Here is a 22,682-nt window from a genome sequence, read left to right on the forward strand (position 1 = left end):
CCCCCTCCCTAAATACCACCACCACCTCCCACTTCTTCTCCATCTGTCAGTGTCATGTCCAACACACACACACACACACACACACACACACACACACACACACACACACACACACACACACACACACACACACACACACACACACACACACACACACACACACACACACACACACACACACACACACACACACACACACACACACACACACACACACACACACACACACACACACACACACACACACACACTTACTGATCCAGTCAACATCATTACGAAAGGCAATGTTATCCTCTGATAAAGCCGGGAGATGAATTACGTCCTTCGAAGAAAAACCTGGCGCAGGCTTCTGGCAGACAATTGAGGTTAATTAATGAAGCTTCTGCTGCCCTTTTCTTTTTTTCGTTCCTTTTTTTTTTTTTTTTTAATAAATCAATTATGCATCCATATTAAGAATGACAGACATCTTACACTTATGAGACCGCAGTGTACACTTCTTGATCCCACTGAAGAAGATTTGGAAATAAGGAACTAAATTAGATAACAGGAATACATACATCCGGTATTAGTATAGTGCAGCGATACTAATGAATCATATTCGGTACTATTCCGCCTCTGAAACGTACCGGTACCCCACCCCCCACGGCCGCATTGTCGTCACGTCGTGACATTGCTGGTTTACGAGCAGAGGAGCATGTTCGGCAGCGCACACACACAGAGTACTTACAAGCAGACACAGTGTGTAGACAGAAAAGGGAGAACGGACGCATTTTGGCTTAAAAAGTGAAGATAAAGGTGAAGTTATAACACTGAAACACCCTCAGGAAGAGGGGCTTCAAGACATGGCTATCTAGCTAGTGACTTACGTATATCCGCCGTCGGCAGTGTTTTAGCTACTTCTAAATCACTAATCCGGGTCTCCATGGCGACAAATAAAGTAAGTTTCTTATAAGTATCATTATCACTGCAGGACGAGGAATAGCTAAACATGCTTCACTACACATCGTAGCTCACAGGCATCAAAATGTAAACAAACGCCATTGGTGGATCAACACCTGACATCCACCGTAATGATACCAAGTACAAGCACGTATCTAGTCGATACTACTATGGTTACGTTAATATTTTTTGGCATCACATCTTCTTTTTTAATTTAAAAAAAATTCATATTATGTTTATAAAGTCAGGAAATATGTCCCTGGACACATGAGTACTTTGAATATGACCAATGTATGATCCTGTAACTACTTGGTATCGGATTGGTACCCAAATGTGTGGTATCATCCAAAACTAATGTAAAGTATCAAACAACAGAAGAATAAGTGATTATTACATTTTAACAGAAGTGTAGATAGAACATGTTAAAAGAGAAAGTAAGCAGATATTAACAGTAAATGAACAAGTAGATTAATAACTCATTTTCTACCACTTGTCCTTAATAATGTAGACAACATAATAGGTAGATAAATGACACAATATGTTACTGCATATGTCAGCAGACTAAATTAGGAACCTTTGTTTGTTTACTTACTAACAAAAGACAAGTTGTCTTGTATGTTCACTATTTTATTTAAGGACAAACTTGCAATAATAAACATATGTTTAATGTACCCTAAGATCTTTTGTTCAAATAAAGCCATTAATGCAATTTTTTGTGGTGCCCTTTATTTAGAAAAGTACCGAAAAGTATTGAAATAATTTTAGTATCGGTACCAAAATACATATTTTGTTACAACACTCGTCCATACATATCTCTTATGTGTGACTGTCATCTACTGGTCACACTTATTATCACACCGTGTACCAAATAAAATAGCTTCGAGGTCGGTAAGCACAACCAGAATTAATACGTACATGAGGCGCACCGGGTTATAAGGGGCACTGTCGATGTCTGAGAAAATTAGAATAGAATAGAATAGAAAGTACTTTATTGATCCCTGGGGGAAATTCAGCACCACAGTTCGCTCACAGTAGACAATAAACACTTATATATTTTTTACATGTGAATAATATAAATACAGTCTATTATACAGCCTTATTCACATGTAAATAACATAAATACAGTCTATTATACAGCATTATTCACATGTGAATAACATAAATACAGTATATTATACAACATTATTCACATGTGAATAATATAAATACAATCTATTATACAGCATTCACATGTGAATAATATAAATACAGTCTATTATTCAGAATTATTCACATGTGAATAATATAAATACAGTCTATTATACAGCATTATTCACATGTGAATAATATAAATACAGTCTATTATACAGCATTATTCACAAGTGAATAATATAAATACAGTCTATTATACAGCATTCACATGTGAATAATATAAATAGTCTATTATACAGCATTATTCACATGTGAATAATATAAATACAGTCTATTATACAGCATTATTCACATGTGAATAATATAAATACAGTCTATTATACAGCATTCACATGTGAATAATATAAATACAGTCTATTATACAGCATTATTCACATGTGAATAATATAAATACAGTCTATTATACAGCATTATTCACATGTGAATAATATAAATACAGTCTATTATACAGCATTATTCACATGTGAATAATATAAATATAGTCTATTATACAGCATTATTCACATGTGAATAATATAAATACAGTCTATTATACAGCATTATTCACATGTGAATAATATAAATACAGTCTATTATACAGCCTTATTCACATGTGAATAACATGAATACAGTATATTATACAACATTATTCACATGTGAATAATATAAATACAGTCTATTATACAGCATTCACATGTGAATAATATAAATACAGTCTATTATTCAGCATTATTCACATGTGAATAATATAAATACAGTCTATTATACAGCATTATTCACATGTGAATAATATAAATACAGTCTATTATACAGCATTATTCACATGTGAATAACATAAATACAGTCTATTATACAGCATTATTCACAAGTGAATAATATAAATACAGTCTATTATACAGCATTCACATGTGAATAATATAAATAGTCTATTATACAGCATTATTCACATGTGAATAATATAAATACAGTCTATTATGCAGCATTATTCATATGTGAATAATATAAATACATTATACATTTACAGTACATGTACAGTCAAAAGGAACATATGCATTATACAGTCTGATGGCTGTTGGTATTAAATGATTTTAAGAGCGCTTTATAGTCCGAGAAATGGTTGAAAAAGTTTGGACACCCAAATACACTATTTTATCTCTCATCGTATTTAATAATGACTTTTTTCTTGTGCTAACCTTTAGCCTTCTTTGCTTAGCTCACATTGTTGCTGCCTTCCAGTGAGTAATGAGTGCCCTTTTTTTTTTTTTTGGACTTGACTTCCATGTCCTCTCGTGTGCTTCAGTGCAGAGCAAAATGGGCAACGACTAAAACGAGCAATAAATATGACGGAATTGACGAGCTCTTGACATTTTTATTTCAGCTATTAGTGCCTAGTTGCTTGAGATTTAAAGCAAGTTTGCTCCGTGCACGTTAATGTGGATATAACGGTGCTCTTATAGCTCATGTCCCCTGAGGCCGGCGTGTTTTTTCTCTCTCCCCCTTCGCCACCTCCTCTGCGCATGTTTAATCAAGCACTATGGTTGCCATGTCAACCACAGCGCCAAATCTGCGCCTTGAGAGCCGTGACCCACTTACTGTATGTCAACAAATTCAGTGGGACAATGGCGAGGGGGACACATTGGCCGCACGGCCCCCTGGGGGCTGAAAGGGCCCAAAAGCTCAGCCCTCGCTTTTGCTTCTTTCCCTCCCTTTCCACGCGCGATGGTGGGAATCTCCGCCTGACGACCGGGAAGTGACATGCATTTCTATGTTGCCTCAAAGCTGAGTTCACACGGGGATCGACTGGAGAGAGCAAATGTCAAGCTATCAAAAGCAGCACTTTTTTTGTTAGCACAGTTGAGTTCAGTTTGTGTTTATTTCGAACATGCATGCATACAACATGATACATCACACATGCACGCATACAACATGATACATCACACATGCACACATACAACATGATGCATCACACATGCATACATACAACATGATACATCACACATGCATGCATACAACATGATACATCACACATGCATGCATACAACATGATACATCACACATGCACGCATACAACATGATACATCACACATGCATGCATACAACATGATACATCACACATGTATGCATACAACATGATACATCACACATGCATGCATACAGCATGATACATCACACATGCATACATACAACATGGTACATCACACATGCATGCATACAACATGATACATCACACATGCATGCATACAACATGATGCATCACACATGCATGCATACAACATGATACATCACACATGCACGCATACAACATGATGCAACACACATGCATGCATACAACACGATACATCACACATGCATGCATACAACATGAGACATCACATATGCATGCATACAACATGATACATCACACATGCATACATACAACATGGTACATCACACATGCATGCATACAACATGATGCATCACACATGCACGCATACAACATGATACATCACACATGTATGCATACAACATGAGACATCACACATGCATGCCTACAACACGATACATCACACATGCATGCATACAACACGATACATCACACATGTATGCATACAACACGATGCATCACACATGTATGCATACAACACGATACATCACACATGCATGCATACAACATGATACATCACACATGCATGCATACAACATGATACATCACACATGCATGCATACAACATGATACATCACACATGCATGCATACAACATGATACATCACACATGCATGCATACAACATGATACATCACACATGCTGGCATACAACATGATACATCGCACATACATGCATACAACATGATACATCACAGATGCATGCATACAACATGATACATCACACATGCATGCATACAACATGATGCATCACACATGCATGCATACAACATGATACATCACACATGCATGCATACAACATGATGCATCACAATTTCCATTTTCTCTATTCAACATGTTCGAAAGGGAGTAGAAAGAAGCAGAGCTTATTTACATAGCAGTTGCTAAAACTTTTGTTCACTTCCTGTTCTCAATTTTTTCACAATATACTCCATAAGTAATAACAATACAAATAAAGAAATAAATAATAATTTGTGAAGTAAGTTATATTTGATATGGTGAGATGAGTAAGATTATCTAGAAAATGAATGGATGGATGAAATAAATTCAGAATGTTTATCATGGTTCTTCTTCTTTGTACTTTGTAAACACTTTAAGTTTGAAGAGTTTCTTGAAGTGGATCATATTAGTACATTGTTTGATTTCTTTGCTTAATCCATTCCATCATTTAATTCCACATACTGATATACTGAAGGGCTTAAGTGTTGTACGTGCGTACAATTGTTTTAAATTACATTTTTCTCTAAGATGATATTTCTCCTCTTTTGTTGAGAATTGTTGTACATTCTTGGGTAGCAGCTTATAGTTTGCTTTGTGTATCATTTTAGCTGTTTGCAAATTCACTATGTCGTGGAATTTCAGTATTTTTGATTCAATAAATGAAGGGTTTGTATGTTCTCTGTATCCAACATTATGTATTATTCTAAATTATCTTTTTATGTAGCACGGTTAATGAATGAAGTGTACTTTAGTAGTTATTTCCCCATATTTCTGCACAACAACTCAGATATGTAACACAGTTAACTCCAGTGCAGCAGGATCAATGTGTTGCAATTGACCCGGCCTGACCCCGGGCCTCCCCGTCCTGTGACGCCAGCAATTGAATGTCATATCAAGTCCAACATTTACTAGACAGCGTAGTAATCAATGCGGGCCACTAACGGTGGCCGTGTTGTAGGTCATGTTCGGGTGAGGCAGCCACGAGTTGTCCTGCCACAACTCTCGCCTCTTCTCGCCGCACTGATTCGAGCAAATGCCACAGATTATTTTCCCATCCGCTTCTTCTCCTCTCCTTCATAACTCTTTGCAACCTCTTAAATTAGCCCCTCTTTTTCCGCGACCGTGATTGAGGCTCCAATCGTTGCGCGTTTGTGTCGGGGTGCATTGAACTTTGCCGTACCTCTCAGTTTAAACGCACCGATTCACTTAAAATCCGACGGTGCCATGTCTCGTATCTGGATTGACCGAAATAAACTCATTTCATTCAGGTTAATCCTGCCATGCTTTTAGTTTGAAGCTCACTTTGCCCTGAACAGGAAGTCAGTGTGTGCACTAGGGCTGGGCGATATGGCCTTTTATTAATATCTCAATATTTTTAGGCCATATCACGATACACAATATATATCTCAATATTTTGCTTTAGCCTTGAATGAACACTTGATGCATATAATCACAGCCGTATGATGATTCTATGTGTCTATATTAACACTGCATTAATATATGCTCATTTTAAACTTTCATGCAGAGAGGGAAATCACAACTCAGTCAATTTACCAAAACTGTATTTATTAAACAGTTATTAAGCAGTGGCACTAACATTCATGTAGTTTCAAAACAGAACGTTTTAAAACAAGGTATTAGTGCACTTTTGTGCATGATGTCACTAAGATGACATATCAAAACAACACTCAATTAAAGTGCACTTTTTGTACAGAACGCCACTACAATAGTTTAAAACAAATAAAGTGCACTTTTGTGCATGATGTCACACAAGATATTTCAAAAAGTGTCAAATAAAAATTAGCTGCGTAATAGGAAATCAAATAGTGTATGTCCTTCGCTATGTGGTAGGTTACTGCGGACGTTATTTCCCGTTTTTGACTATTTTTGTCATACGGTGTTGATCTGGAAATGGTTGCTTCGGCATTTTGTTGGTGTGGCACCGGCCGGAGATGTTGACATGCGGAGTTTCAAGCACTCCTTATTCTCTAGCGGGTGACTTTTCAAATGATGCTACAAATTAGCAGTAATGCTACTTTTTGTAGCAACGCTTTTGCTGCATACTTGACATATTACGGTTGTCTGTTCAACATCTTCCCGCTTGAAGCCAAACCACTGCCAGACGATGGACCCCCTGCTGTTTTTCTTGGGAATTAATTCTTCTTCCTTCATTTGTTACCAGATTCACACCTTCTCTCTCTCGTATTACCACTCGCACCGCACCGCTTGCACCACCTGTCACTGTTAATGTTACCCATGCCGCTACTTCTCTGCTCGGCGAGGGCGTATGACATTGCACACGCGACAATATGTGACGTATGTAAAAAGGTGTGCTTGTTTTAGGTCTCTGTGAGAAGGAGAGACAAGAAAGAGTGAGAAAAGCCTGTAGTGTAATGCCCGCAGCTAAAAGCAACTGCGTGAGAATGTATACTCGAATATCACGATATAGTCATTTTCTACATCGCACAGAGACATACCCGCGATATATCGAGTATATTCCATGTATCGCCCAGCCCTAACTACAATCCATGTCAACATAATTGTGCCCATTTTTCATAGAAATGACCGTATTGGGTCTTAAATTTAATCTTGACAAAAGCGTTGACCATGTGTGTTGACTAAATTTTGTAAGACAAACAATACGGTAGAACAGGCCTTAAAGAATTGGTTTCGCTGTGTTGTATTATTTATTTAACCTTTATTTAAACAGTTTTACAATCGTCTTCTGCAAACACCTCCTATGTTTTACTTTATCTTGAATCTAATCCGGGGACTTCTTCCTGCGACAACAAGTGTTAAAGGCCGGTAATAGCATTGAACAATTGGTGGAACTCCCTCAGCCTCAAACTGAGAACAATACGAGGGGAACAAAGCTTTGTGATAGAACTCGGAGCTAACCACTGGAAATATGGAGGCGAATCATCCAGACATGCCCGTGTTTCTCCTTCTTCTACATGTGGAAATCACACATGAATACATTAAGAGAAAACCATTGCTGCTATTTGGGATACAACACTTCTCAGATGGCAAGAGAACTTTCCAATGTTCAGGTCAGCTGTGATTCTACTTACCAAAAAACTTTGTCCATTTGTCGAGGGGAGACAACGAGAATGCGGGCTACCGTGGATGTGATAAAAAAGGTAGCGTGGCCGTTGAGGGAAGACTACGGAAAACGGCGGATGCTTTTAGACTGGCTAAGCAGACTGTATCAGTTATTGTCCGCCACATATGTCGCAGACTCAACGTCTAGGTCCAGAGTATATAAAGTCACCAAAAAGGAATGGACAATGAAGGTGAAGGCAAAAGAGTGAGGAGTGTCCTGACCAGATATCTAGATCCCTAGTTTGATTGATGTAAAATTTTATTTATCAAATAGTTTACTTTCACATGTCCATTAGAGATTTGATTAATTTATGAGGGCTCAGGTGTGTTTCACAGCACACTGGATTCCCAGTTCATTGAAATACCACAACACTGGATATTGTTCAGATAAGTTACATTTAATTTAAGAACTTGCACACAAAGCAACACTGGAGGTGACTATGACGTGCGCATGTGTATTAGGTCGTGTTGCACCGGCTGACGGAGGGGATGAGGGGGTCTTAAACGACCATTGTGTGTGTGTGGACACGGATAAGGTTAGGTGGGATTTACCCTGGATAACCATAGTGTAGAAGGGGCCTCAAGTTGTCCACATTTGATGTTCTCGGACAGTGTCGTCCGCTTCATGCTTGCTTTGCGCATGTCTTTCTTGGTGATAGGTGGAGCTCAAATCCGCCTGCTTGTTGCTGGTTGTTGTTTTAGAGCAGCGACACATTGGCTTGGCAGCTAAGTGAGAAGTGTCCACCTGCCCCATGTGACTCACCAGATCTGATGGCTGCCTCACAGGAAGACAGAGGGCTGTGCTGCTAATTCATTAGCCACACTGTCTGCGTCCATTACACACTGACGCCGTCAGCGACAGACCTCCACCAAGGCTTTAATGCGACCACATCGGAGCCGAGCAAATGTGAAACGCCATGTTTGTTAGTCTAGAATGGTATCATTCTGGAGTTTTTCGTGGTGGGTCGTACCATTAACGCCTGTTACTCCCTCTGAGGTGTTAATCAAGGCTCAAGACATTTATTTTAGCCACGTCTTCTTCACTTTACCAACGATGCCAAATATAATGCCGTCCGAACTAATAAAATAAACAAACATAACTTGCAATTAGTCTGACATCCGATGAAAGAAAACCCATTGATTTCACGTACACATCAGAAAGAACCATACCTTATTGGCCTCATAAACTCCAAGTTTATTTATTTTATTTGTTTATTTATTTTTTATTCTGTTTTTATTTATTTTTTCCTGTCCAGCTTCTCAGACAAATCATATAGTTGATGTAGATGCCCATATCAACTGTTCAGATTTACTTACAAAAGAGAAGTGTGGGTTACTTCTCTTGTTGCCTTATTTGTATTTGACTTTATTAAATGTATTTAAATTATTATTTGGTGCAGCCTGGCCGGAGCAAGAAGGGGATAGAAAGAGGAAAAAAATAAGACAGAGGGGGATAAGACAGAGAGACAACAACAACAACAGCAAACACAACAATAACAACAACAACAACAACAATAGAGCAACATCAGCAAATACGATATGTACAAATATGATGGTAAAAGTAATATCAAAGAAGCAGTTAGTGAAATAAATGATAATACAGAAATGACAAAGAGCATTATTACACTACAAATGAAGCAATACAAATACCAATAGAAATGGCGCTATTGATGATGAACAATATCAATAATTTACCTCTATTATCAACAATACAGTTGTTCAAATGCAACAATACATATATGTAATGATAACTAGAGATACGAAAGAATGCAGAAAATGGAGGGGAAGAAAGAGAAGCAACCTATATTAACCTTGTAGATTGTTATAGTAACAATAAGTTAAGCTTTGCCAGTGTCCAAGTTTATTTTTAATCCGAGACTCCATTAACGTCTTCTCCATCAAACACTTGTTGTCTCATGCTGCTTCCTTTATTCCGTCACATATTAATTGTCCCCCCCAACGACGTGACCAAACCGGAACCAAAAATATATTCCTCTCTCAATTTACATGGGTTTGTCGCAGAAATAAAGTTAACATAAACTTGCATGAATCAACCCAAGGAAATAACCTTTTAATCACATGATGTGTACAATATGAACTTATATGTATGCATTGTATTTTTTTATTCTCACCAACTATGACATTATTTAACAAATATACATGTTTGGCTGAGTCCGCTCTCAGTGCTGCTGGAGTGATGGCCAAGTGTCGAAGGAACACAGGTAACGAAACATGACACCTTTGGATTTTACATGTATCTGTGTATCTGCGGAGACCTTGAACACGGAACAACATATATTTCAAGTTTACTCACTCCTGAAACGGCGGAAAACAACGCTACATAATAACGGTGTTACTTTTACGAGTAACAGCTAAAATAGTTAATTACTTTTACGTACGTTGCAACGCCGTTACGATGCGTTTGATGTAACGTGGTGCGCTACTCTTGATGTGGCTGTACTTCAACAAGACGGCATCAGAACCACAGCAGGTTAGTTTTTACTAATGAAAGCAACAACTAGCGCCGCACTAAAATGAACTTGATATCAAACAGGATGAGGCAAAATCCCACAGCAAACAACGCATACCATACTATTACTTTGATGGAAATAGAACAACAAATCAATGATTGAAGTGACAAGCTTGCAAGCCTTGTTTGTGGACAAGGAGACTACAGCCATCGAAGCACATTCAATCTTTTTTTATTAACTAGCGCTAACACAGAGCTGCCCCAAACTGAAAGTCTTGGCTAACAAACACAGCTGGGCTAATGCTGCTCTGTCTGGCTCTCTCGCGTACATCACACGTCTTTTAACGGCACGTACACACTCCATTCTCATGAAACATCTCTCAACTGCATGTGCCAGATATTTTAAGTTTGTTTAAGGTAATGTAGTAATGACTTTCTCTAGTAATTAGGTACACTTATTAAAGAGTAATTCCGGGAGTAAATAAATTACTTATTTGGGAAAATAACAAGTAACTATAATTTGTAAAAGCAATTTGCAGAACACTGCTTGTAAACACCACAAACAGAACCGGTGACTTATGACCAACTAGTAATGGAACTTGTGTAAGGGGTAAGAAGTATTGATCATTTATGTAAAGATATTTGTGTGGTCTCGAGATGTAGCTTTACCCTACAAAATGTGATTTATTAGTAGCAAAAGCTTGAGGTACATGACTGTCTAAACAAAATGTTTAAACTAAATACTAGTGTCTTTAGAGTGCTCTTCCAGACTTATACAAAACCCAAGACCAGTGAAGTGTGCACGTTGTGTAATTCGTAAATAAAAACAGAATACAATGATTTGAAAATCCTTTTCAACTTATATTCAATTGAATAGACTGCAAAGACAAGATACTTAATGTTCAAACTGAGAAACTGTAATTACTGACAGTGGTTTTTCTAAAGTGTTCCTGAGCCCATGTGGTGATATCCTTTACACACTGATGTCACTTTTTGATGCAGTACCGCCTGAGGGATCGAAGGTCACGGACATTCAATGTTGGTTTTCAGCCTCGCTGTTACGTGCAGTGATTTCTCCAGATTCTTTGAACCTTTTGATGATATCACGGACCGTAGATGGTGAAACCCCTAAATTCCTTGCAATAGCTGGTTGAAAAATGTTGTTCTTAAACAGTTTGCTCACACATATGTTCACAACCTGGTGACCTTCGCCCCATCCTTGTTTGTGAATGGCTGAGCATTTCATGGAAGCTGCTTTCATACCCAATCATGGCACCCACCTGTTCCCAATTAGCCTGTTCACCTGTGGGATGTTCCAAATAAGTGTTTGATGAGCATTCCTCAACTTTCTCAGTCTTTTTTGCCACTTGTGCCAGATTTTTTGAAACATGTTGCAGGCATCAAATTCCAAATTAGCTAATATTTGCAAAAAATAACGTTTTCCAGTTGGAACATTAAATATCTTGTCTTTGCAGTCTATTCAATTGAATATAAGTTGAAAAGGATTTGCAAATCATTGATTCGGTTTTTATTTACCGTTTACACAACGTGCCAACTTCACTGGTTTTGGGTTTTGTAAATGTGACAGCACCGACAGTACAGACCATACTGGAAATGTACAAAAAAAAGTGATGCTCCTGACTGTCAAATAGTACATAATGATATGCAGGTTGTTTATAGTGGTCCCAGCAGGCACAACACATTGAAACAACGTTGAGAACTTGTTGAATTAGGTCCTGACGTTGAGCAACTCAAATACAACGTTGAAACAACATGCTTTTTGACGACTTTTAATCAATGTTGGGTTCTGACGTTGATTTGACCATTGAATTTTGGTCATTTCCCAACCAATATCCTACAACACAAATACAACGCTGAAACAACTGCTTTTTGACAACGTTTATTCAATGTTGGGTTCTGACGTTGATTTGACCATTGAAATTTGGTCATTTCCCAACCAATATCCTACAACACAAATACAACGCTGAAATAACATGCTTTTTGACGACATTTATTCAATATCAGGCTGTGAAGTTGATTTGACCTTTGAAATGTGGCCATTTCCTAACCAATATTCTACAACATAAATACAACGTTGAAACAACATGCTTTTTGACGACGTTTATTCAATGTTGGGTTCTGACGTTGATTTGACCATTGACATTTGGTCATTTCTCAACCAATATTCTACAACTCAAACATAACGTTGAAACAACATGCTTTTTGACGACTTTTAATCAATGTTGGGTTCTGACGTTGATTTGACCATTGAAATTTGGTCATTTCCCAACCAATATTCTACAACACAAATACAACGCTGAAACAACATGCTTTTTGACAACGTTTAATCAATGTTGGGTTCTGACGTTGATTTGACCATTGAAATTTGGTCATTTCCCAACCAATATACTACAACACAAATACAATGTTGAAACAACATGCTTTTTGACGACATGTATTCAATCTCAGACTGTGACGTTGATTTGACCTTTGAAATTTGGCCATTTCCCAACCAAAATTCTACAACACAAATACAACGTTGAAACAACATGCTTTTTGACAACGTTTATTCAATGTTGGGTTCTGATGTTGATTTGACCATTGACATTTGGTCATTTCTCAACCAATATTGTACAACAAAAATACAACGTTGAAACAACTGCTTTTTGACAACGTTTATTCAATGTTGGGTTCTGACGTTGATTTGACCATTGAAATTTGGTCATCTCCCAGCCAATATTCTACAACACAAATACAACGTTGAAACAACAAATGACGACATTTATTCAATATCAGGCTGTGAAGTTGATTTGACCTTTGAAATGTGGCCATTTCCCAACCAATATTCTACAACACAAATACAACGTTGAAACAACATACTTTTTGACACCGTTTATTCAATGTTGGGTTCTGACGTTGATTTAACCATTTCCCAGCCAATATTCTACAACACAAATACAATGTTGAAACTTGATTGATTGACTGACACTTTTATTAGTAGATTGCACAGTACAGTACATATTCCGTACAATTGACCACTAAATGGTAACACCCGAATAAGTTTTTCAACTTGTTTAAGTCCACGTTAATCAATTCATCAAAACAACATGCTTTTTGACGACTTTTAATCAATGTAGGGTTCTGACGTTGATTTGACCATTTAATATTTGGCCATTTCCCAACCAATATTCTACAACACAAATACAACGTTGAAACAACATGCTTTTTGATGACGTCTATTCAATGTCAGGTTCTGATGTTGATTTGACTATTGAAATTTGGTAATTTCCCAACCAACAACGTGGATCCAACGTTAAGACACCAACATTGTCTCAATTTACAAATACAACTATTTTGCAACGTTCTTTTCAAAGTCAGTTTTACATACATTATACCTGTATATGTATGTATAATCAACGTTGTATCAATGTCTTGTGCCTGCTGGGGTGATATACTTGTCGAAGGACTTCCAATGAAACCTTGCCTACTCATGCAGTCACGAGCGCTAAGACAATGGAGATGACTTCTTCACACGTACTGCCTGCTTGGATGGATGCTTCTTTTGGGCGGTTGAACATTTGCGTGTCACAGGGAAAGATCTTTTGGGATGAATATCAGTGCCCAAGTACCCACTGAATAATGGCAACCCAGAGCACGTTGGTTAAAAAATGGTCAATATGTGGTGGTGGATAAGCAAACGTGCATGGTTACGTTTGTAGAGCTTTCCCGTTCCTGTAGTTTAAGCAGTGTTTATTTCAGGCAAGTTTTGTAACTTTTAGAGTTGAAGGTTTTTGAGTGCAGAACATACATTTACAGCCACACTCTCAATTTGCAGGCTAAAATGTCCAAATTCGCAGCAGCTTTTTCGGAAAGTTGCAACAAAAGTTGTAATGTTTCTTCAGGTTTTTTTTTTCCAGTAACATTGAATAAATTTGTGATTTCATGAATTTATTATCAGTGTTTTAGGAGATCCGTACAACCTCTAAAAACACAGAATTTTCCAAAGAAAACTATTGATGTTTTACACTAAATGGCCGTACTGTAAAAGCCCATATTCAGAGTTCATTGTCAAATTACTGTACTGTTTAAAATAATTTTAACTAATATAATAATCATTAATTATATTTATAGACAGAAACATCAGCAAAGGCTTCCCTATTGTCCACTGTCTGCTCTGACGTGCACAGGTTGCAGACATTCTCTGTGTATGTTTTACACTTGAAACGTCTATTTTAAACAATAATTTATGTTCCAACACAACCCAGCACGTTCAAAAGCCTTTATGAACTGTTATGTAGCGCTAACTTGTGTTGGTAATTGCGAGACGATGAGAGATTATCATCACACTTCAACATCTCTAACATGTAAATGGTGCCTCTTTGCTTGGTCAGCAATGCTAATGAAAATGAGTTATGAGTCGTCTTACTTCGGATAAATGCATGTAAAATAAATATACATGTAAACTAGGATGTGTGTGGTGTGTTGCTAATCGTTTGTATACTACATTACCCAGAATGCTTTGCACTGTAAACAGGAACCGGAAGTCACTCTTAGCTATGCAGGAGGAAAACAATAAAATGTTGATATATTTTTGTTCCTATTTTGCATAGAAGAAAAAAAAAACGTAAGTTTTGATTACACAGTTGAAGTGCACATTTTTTATTTCAGCGCCACTGAGACACAAATTTGACTGGTGAAAAGGAGCCCGATTGGCCAAATTTGTTCAAGAAAGCTGTGTCCATTGGCTGAAAAGTTGATTTCCTTCTGATGTGTTGATGAGGTTGTGACATATTTGGTCTGCTTCACCTGTTATCCTTTATTAATCGGCACATACAGTGTAGGAAAATCCATGAAGTGCCCAGTGGCATACATTGTGGTTGTCTGCAACGGCTTATTCCTGCAGTTTCCTTCCCCCATTCTCTGCTCTGTCGAGCTATTCTGGTGTTGCTGACACGTAATTATTAGTGGGAGGTGATAATGATAATGATCACTCTTGACCAGCGCCATGGCAACCGCTCCAGTTCATGTTTGCCAAGCAAACCTGTCACGACATTTAACTTAACAAAAGCCGGAAAAAAAATGTTTATTAATAAATATATTAGTACAAATATTTTCATTGCTCTCTACAAAAAAGCAAGTATATTTTTCCTTTTTTTGTCCGCAATAAAAATAATACAAATATGGAGATAAATGTTATTTCATTGTTTAGTTTTTTTGCACATAGATTCTGTCTTACTGATGTTGGTTCATTGTTAATGTCGAGTTTGCACATTTTTTTGTATGAGCGCCACCTTCAGGTTCCATGAAGCAATTCAATCTGCGAACGTTTTAGAACAGGGGTGTCCAAAGTGCGGCACGGGGGCCATTTGCGGCCCGCAGCCCGGGTTTTGTTGGTTCGTCGTGAATTGTCGAAATAAAATCAAACAAAAACTGATGTGGGATCTGAGCCGAGGATGTCGTTGTGACTTGTGCAGCCCTTTGAGACACTCGTGATTTAGGGCTATGTAAGTAAACTTTGATTGAAAAAAAGAAGTAATGTGATGTGAAATACTTGGCATTTTGATACCAAAACCTAATAATAATACCACCTATAACACAAAGCTATCACCAAGTTGTATCGTTAAATATCTAGTGTCTGTTTGTAGCAGGTTTGTAAAATAAACCGGTACTAATAAAGTACCGCGGTGCTAATGAATTAAAATTGGTACTATACTGCCTCAGAAAAACACTGGAGTTTGGGTGGATCTATAGAAATATCCACTGTAACGATACCAAGTACAAGAGCGTATATAGTCGATACTACAATGATTACGGCGGTTTCTTTTGTTAAAAAAATAAATAAATGAATCAGCTAATTATTATACTTGGCAAACTCATCACGCGGGCCGGATAAAACTTGTTCGCGGGCCGTACGTTTGACACCCCTGCCCTAACTACACTGTAAACCCGTAAAAGTAAGCAGAACTCAAAAAAAGTGAGGCAATCAATCAGTTGCCACGTATTTTTTGAGTTCATATACTCAAATATTTGAGTTTATCAGATCGTAAATATTTGGAGTTTATGTTAGATGTACTTTTAAATTATAATTGAATTAAACTTACCAATTAAGCCAACTCAAAAATGTTCCTCCTCGTGTCTGCTGCCTGAAGAGGAAGTGCATGCAAATGCTACAAAATAAAAACACTTCCTGTGTGTGTGTGTGTGTGTGTGTGTGTGTGTGTGTGTGTGTGTGTGTGTGTGTGTGTGTGTGTGTGTGTGTGTGTGTGTGTGTGTGTGTGTGTGTGCGTGCATGTAAAAATGTATATATACATACACACACAGAGTATAATAACAATACAAATCTATAATGCGATTGATTCATTCCTAATTTATTCTTGATTCGATTTAATAATTTGTACTTTCAAAATAATTAAGTTTAATCCACTGAGTTTTAAGTAACTGTGAGTTAATTATTTTAAGTAGCAGTTACATAATCTGCAAACAAGTTAATATTAACTAAAAATAACATGTTTAATACATTTAAAAAGAAGGAAAATGTTACACTCAACATTTTTAAGTAAGCACAACTTTTAACAACTTTTTAAGTTTACACTACTTACTCTAATTAGTTATTTTGAGCATTCAGGTTTACAGGGTACTTGGTATCGGATTGATAGCAGAATTTGATAGCAAAATTATGTAACAACAGAAGAATAAGTGCTTATTACTTTTTAACAGAAGTGCAGATAGAACATGTTGAAACAGAAAGTAAGCAGATATTAACAGTAAATGAATCATGATAGATAAACCATCCAGTTTTACCAAATAATAGGTAGATAAATGACACAATATGTCAGCAGACTAATTAGGAGCCTTTGTTTGTTTACTTACTACTAAAAAAGCAGTTGTTTTGTATGTTCACTATCTTATTTAAGGACAAAATTATTCTTTGGTTGCAACAAGAAATATATGTTTAATATATCATAAGATTTGTAGTTCAAATAACGCAGATAATGACATTTTTTTGTGGTCCTCTTCATATAAAAAAAGTATCCAAACGTATCGAGATACAATTTGGTACTGGTATCAGGACAACCGTAGATTAGAGCATTTTGTATTTTTTTTTACAAAATAAAAATCCTGATGTCATAATGGCCTCTGCACTTTCCAGTGTGAGGCCCTTAGTGGTGAAAAGCTTGGACGCCCCGGTTTTAAAGTCCAAAACGTCAACATTAGACGCTAATATGCTAATATGTTGTCCTGCGTCTACTGTGCGGTGTATCCTCGCATGGTTTTCATAACCGTCCGAGCAGAGAAAAGCTGCATCAAGTTAGAATATTGTTGCAATAATATTTTTTATCATTGTTATTATTTTTTTCCTATTGTTCCCACACTACCATTGCTTTTTTGTGTCACTTTTGGTATGGTTTTGTCACGTTTGACTTGCTTTTTTTTTGTGATTTTTATTTTATTTTATTTTTTGCATCTGATCAAGCCACGCGAATGTGACTTTCTTCTTCTTTTTTAAGTGGAGAGGTCCCCGGGAGGTGATCTAGTGATCACTTCCTGAGGGTCCTTGATGCCCGAATAATATTTATCCATCTTGCTATGGTCTAGATCGTCTGCTGATCCCGAGCCAGTGCAGGATGGATGGATATATACAATATCTGGGTACTTTTTCTAATAATGTCCATACCGTAAACCTTTGAGTTGTTAAAGCCCAAGTGCACCTCTCTCCTCGAGTGTGCATGTGAGTGTGGATGTGTGCATGTAGGAAGGGTCTGAGTGAGCAAAGTATGATTGTCAAATGTGATTTTAACTGGAAAATTCAATCCAATATATTTGCAAAAAAAAGAATATTGTTGCAACATTGGGTTGCAATAGTCTGCAGCCGGTACTGATGGATTAAAAATGTGCCTGCAAAAATGCATGGACGCCTTATTAAGCAAACAAAGGCGGTCCAGCCCCCCCGGTTCACACCCCTCTGACGACCCAAACCCAGCACATGCACACTCTTGATGGAGTGTGAACACTCAACGGACAAAGGAAGCGCACTAACAGCTGCTGCTCTTATTCTTACCCTGCTCCTATATTTGAATATGTATTCCGAAAGTATCATGCACAATCAGATGTGATTCTACCTTTCTGGGTCTGCCCCTCGTCCATGTCTTCTTCCATAGTGCTTGCTGTGTTGATTGAGCCGCAAACAAAAAAAGTGTTTATGCCAAATACTCCACAAAAAAATGAGTGATGTCAGCTCAGGTCTCCGTCAAGCATCCGTGCGAATAATCACTGAGGCTCCGTGATACTGTCCATCGCACACTGTCGAGACCAGCGCTGAAAAACCTCCTTGGTAGGGAGAGAGAGGGGGGGGTTGGTCTGTGGAGTGGAGAGGGTGGTCTCTGTGAAGCGGGTAAAGCGCATGTGTGATTGGGGGAAGGAGGGAGGGGTCGACAAGGCAGGTGAAATGAGGGGATGTGAAAGACTGCAACGAGGAACGAGCCTCGAGACGGGACCCCTACAAAAAAAGACAAGAAACTGTCGCAGAACGGTGAAGGCCGACCATTGATGCAACGTCTCCCCTTAAAGAAAAGAGGGCGGTGAGGGGGAGCAGCTGATTTCCTAATCGCATTAGTCCTACGCATTGTATTGTAGCAGCACTGATGACGTGTGCATTATGGTCTGTGCATGACTCCGAGGCTGTCACTGAGACCCTTCTACCTCCCAAGAGACTTTTAGAAACGTTTTAGTACGTCACTCAATCAATCAACATTTACTTCTACAGCTATACCACCACCATGCTTCACGGTAGGAATAGTGTTCCTGGGATTAAAGGTTCTCCTCCAAACATAATGCTGGGTATTGTGGCCAATCAGCTCAATTTTTGTTTCGTCTGACATCACATGGACAAAGATAAGACCTTCTGGAGGAAAGTTCTGTGGTCAGATGAGACAAATATTGAGCTGTTTGGAGGAGAAAAGGCGAGGCCCTTAATACCAGGAACACCACGTCTACCGTCAAGCATGGTGGTGGTAGTATTATGCTCTGGGCCTGTTTTGCTGCCAATAAAACTGGTGCTTTACAGAGAGTAAATGGGACAATGAAAAAGGAGGATTACCTCGAAATTCTTCAGGACAACCCAAAATCATCAGCCTTGGGTCTTGGGCGCAGTTGGGTGTTCCAACAGGACAATGACCCCAAATACACGTCAAAAGTGGTAAAGGAATGGCTAAATCAGGCTAGAATGAAGGTTTTAGAATGGCCTTCCCAAAGTCCTGACTTAAACGTGTGGACAATGCTGAAGAAACAAGTCCGTGTCAGAAAACCAACACATTTAGCTGAACTGCACCAATTTTGTCAAGAGGAGTGGTCAAAAATTCAAGCAGAAGCTTGTGGATGGCTACCAAAAGCGCCTTATTGCAGTGAAACTTGCCAAGGGACATGTAAGCAAATATTAACATTTGTTACAGATTTGCTCACATTTTCAGTAGACGCATAATAAATTCATAAAAGAAGCAAACTTCATGAATGTTTTTTGTGACCAACAAGTATGTGCTCCAATCACTCTATCACAAAAAAATAAGAGTTGTAGAAATGATTGGAAACTCAAGACAAACATGACATGATGTTCTTTACAAGTGTATGTAAACTTTTGGCCGCGACTGTATATATTCATATAGAACTTCTATATCTGTCACTGAGACCCTTCTACCTCTCAAGAGAGTTTTAGAAACGTTTTAGTATGTCAATCAATCAATCAACATTTTTTTCTATAGCTCTTAATAACACATGCCTCAAAGGGCCGCACAAATCACGACGACATCCTCGACTCTGATCAGGGCAAGAAAGAACTAAACCCACTGGGACAACGAGAAACCTTGGAAGGGGCCGCAGATGCGGTACTGTACGGCACAGGTATCGATTCCCAGGTATCGGTTAAAATGGGAACGGTGCCCATCCCGAGAGAGCGCGTACAAATATGTATGAAAACACTTATACTGACATCACGCATTGGACGGTTTAGTAAGTACAAATTGTTTTAGTTATATTGTAAAACTTACAAATGTTGCTTGGAGTGATGAATGAAGAATCCACACAAGTACAAAACCCAAAACGAGTGAAGTTGGCACGTTGTGTAAATGGTAAATAAAAACAGAATACAATGATTTGCAAATCCTTTTCAACTTATATTCAATTGAATAGACTGCAAAGACAAGATATTTCATGTTCACACTGAGAAACATATTTTTTTGTTGTAGAAAATAATCATTATTATAGGATTTAATGGCAGCAGGGGCATTTTTACCACGGTGTTACATGGCCTTTCCCTTTAACAACACTCAGTAAACCTTTGGAAACTGAGGAGACACATTTTTGAAGCTTTTCAGGTGGAATTATTTCCCATTCTTGCTTGATGTACAGTTTAAGTTGTTCAACAGTCCGGGGGTCTCCGTTGGCCCCCGTAAAAGGTGGGAAAAAGGTAGACGCTGGGGGAGGATGAGTACAAAAAAGTCGACATCAGACGGGGCTCCTATGGGGGAAGAGTGCACAAACGTTCATTTCATTTTCATGAGTGTTTTAGAACAAGACCTTTGCTGACATGTTGTTCATTATTTCTACTGTTTGTATTTTGACATTGAAAAGTTGAATCATTTTGAAACATAAACAAACATGACTGCAAGATATTTGTTATTTCATGCTATAAACCACACATGGCTATTCAGATAAAGGATGTTAGCTAATAGAATAAACATTGTTTGTACTCTTTATAATTTTTGCATTTGGGAGCAGTTAGAAGTGGAGAGAGAGTTGAAGAGACAGACATTGGCTATAAAATCCAAGGCACAATCCATTAAAGCAGAATTAAAAAAGGAAAATGCAAGATTTATTTATTTTCAGTCTTTTTCATTCATTTGAAATCACATGCCTGATTATAGCATATATATATATTTGGTCTAAAAAGAAAAACATTATACAAAATAGAATTTAGCTAAGAGTAAGAGTAAGAAGATCATTTCAAATAACTAGTTTTTGATCCAAAAGAAAAAGCAAAACTTGTTTTGAATTATCTTGGGTGTTTGTATTTATTAGTTTCCTTAAAAAGCAAGGGAAACAAATCGGATGAAAATCTTAACTACATTTTTTGATGAAAAAATCTGAGTTTTTTTTTTTTTAGGCTATATTGCCCAGGGCTATTTGGCGCTAACTGTTCGGGACAAGCGGTAGAAAATGGATGGATGTTCGACCTCGCATTACATTAGAATGTCTTTTGTCAGTAGATGGCATCGTAACTCTTCTTCCGAACACACCTCATATGGACCATACTGTGACGATCTGTCACTTCATTTCTGTTTGTGCTTCCTTGTTTTGTGTTTACTTCCGATCAGTGCTCTTATTTTGTTTCTTTTTCCTGATTGTCCCGCTGAGCGCTGTTTTTCCCCTCACCTGCTGTTGATTGGCATTTGGTCCACTCCGGGTGCCAATCAACAGCCTCGCGCGCTTCTCAGGGCTCGAGGATTATGTCAGGAAGTCGCGTGGCTGCAGTTGTAGTGACCCCAAGATGCAGGAACCAGGAGAATGGCAATCAGGTAAGAGGATTTTAATGTCGGCAAACAAAGAAGCAGTCGTGCATGTAGGTTCTACAAACATAAATCAATCCTCGAGCCCTGAGGAGCGCGCGAGGCTGGCATAAATGGAAGCCTGTTTGTTGATTGGCACCAGGTGTGGACTGGCTGCCAATCAACAGCAGGTGAGGGGAAAAACAGCGCTCAGCGGGACAAGAAGGACATAGAAACTAAATAAGAGCACTGATCGGAAGTAAACACAAGACAAGGAAGCACAAACAGAAATGAAGTGACAGATCGTCACGCGTACTGGTCTGCCAGAGAATAAGAAGACATAGCAAGAAGGATCGGTGTTGCCAACATTGCGACGTGGTCACAATATTTAGAGAATTTTTTTTGTGGTTTTTGAACTCACAATTTCAATGACTGGAATGTGCTTTTCACGTTTTTTGCATGACCAATTGTGCAAATTAGACAGTGACGTCATCTTGCGCGACTTTCCCCCACTTCCCACTTGTTGTAAAGTTATATTCGTCGTACAAGTGTAAAAAGAAGTTTAACTGAAACACCACAAAGTAGAGCAAAGAGTCGCTTAAC

General features: G+C 38.0%; 1 protein-coding gene across 1 annotated transcript in view; it reads right to left on the bottom strand.

Annotated features, from left to right (window-relative positions):
* gpm6aa (glycoprotein M6Aa) overlaps positions 1-19,001 on the bottom strand; it is a 50,815-nt gene extending 31,814 nt beyond the window's left edge. The window contains exon 1 of the mRNA XM_062039819.1: positions 18,663-19,001. Coding sequence (XP_061895803.1) covers positions 18,663-18,699 — 37 coding nt within the window. The 5' untranslated portion in view covers positions 18,700-19,001. The remainder of the gene's footprint in view (positions 1-18,662) is intronic.
* Between the last annotated feature and the right edge of the window lie 3,681 nt (positions 19,002-22,682).

Source organism: Entelurus aequoreus, linkage group LG28, assembly GCF_033978785.1.
Source record: "Entelurus aequoreus isolate RoL-2023_Sb linkage group LG28, RoL_Eaeq_v1.1, whole genome shotgun sequence".
Lineage (NCBI taxonomy): Eukaryota > Metazoa > Chordata > Actinopteri > Syngnathiformes > Syngnathidae > Entelurus > Entelurus aequoreus.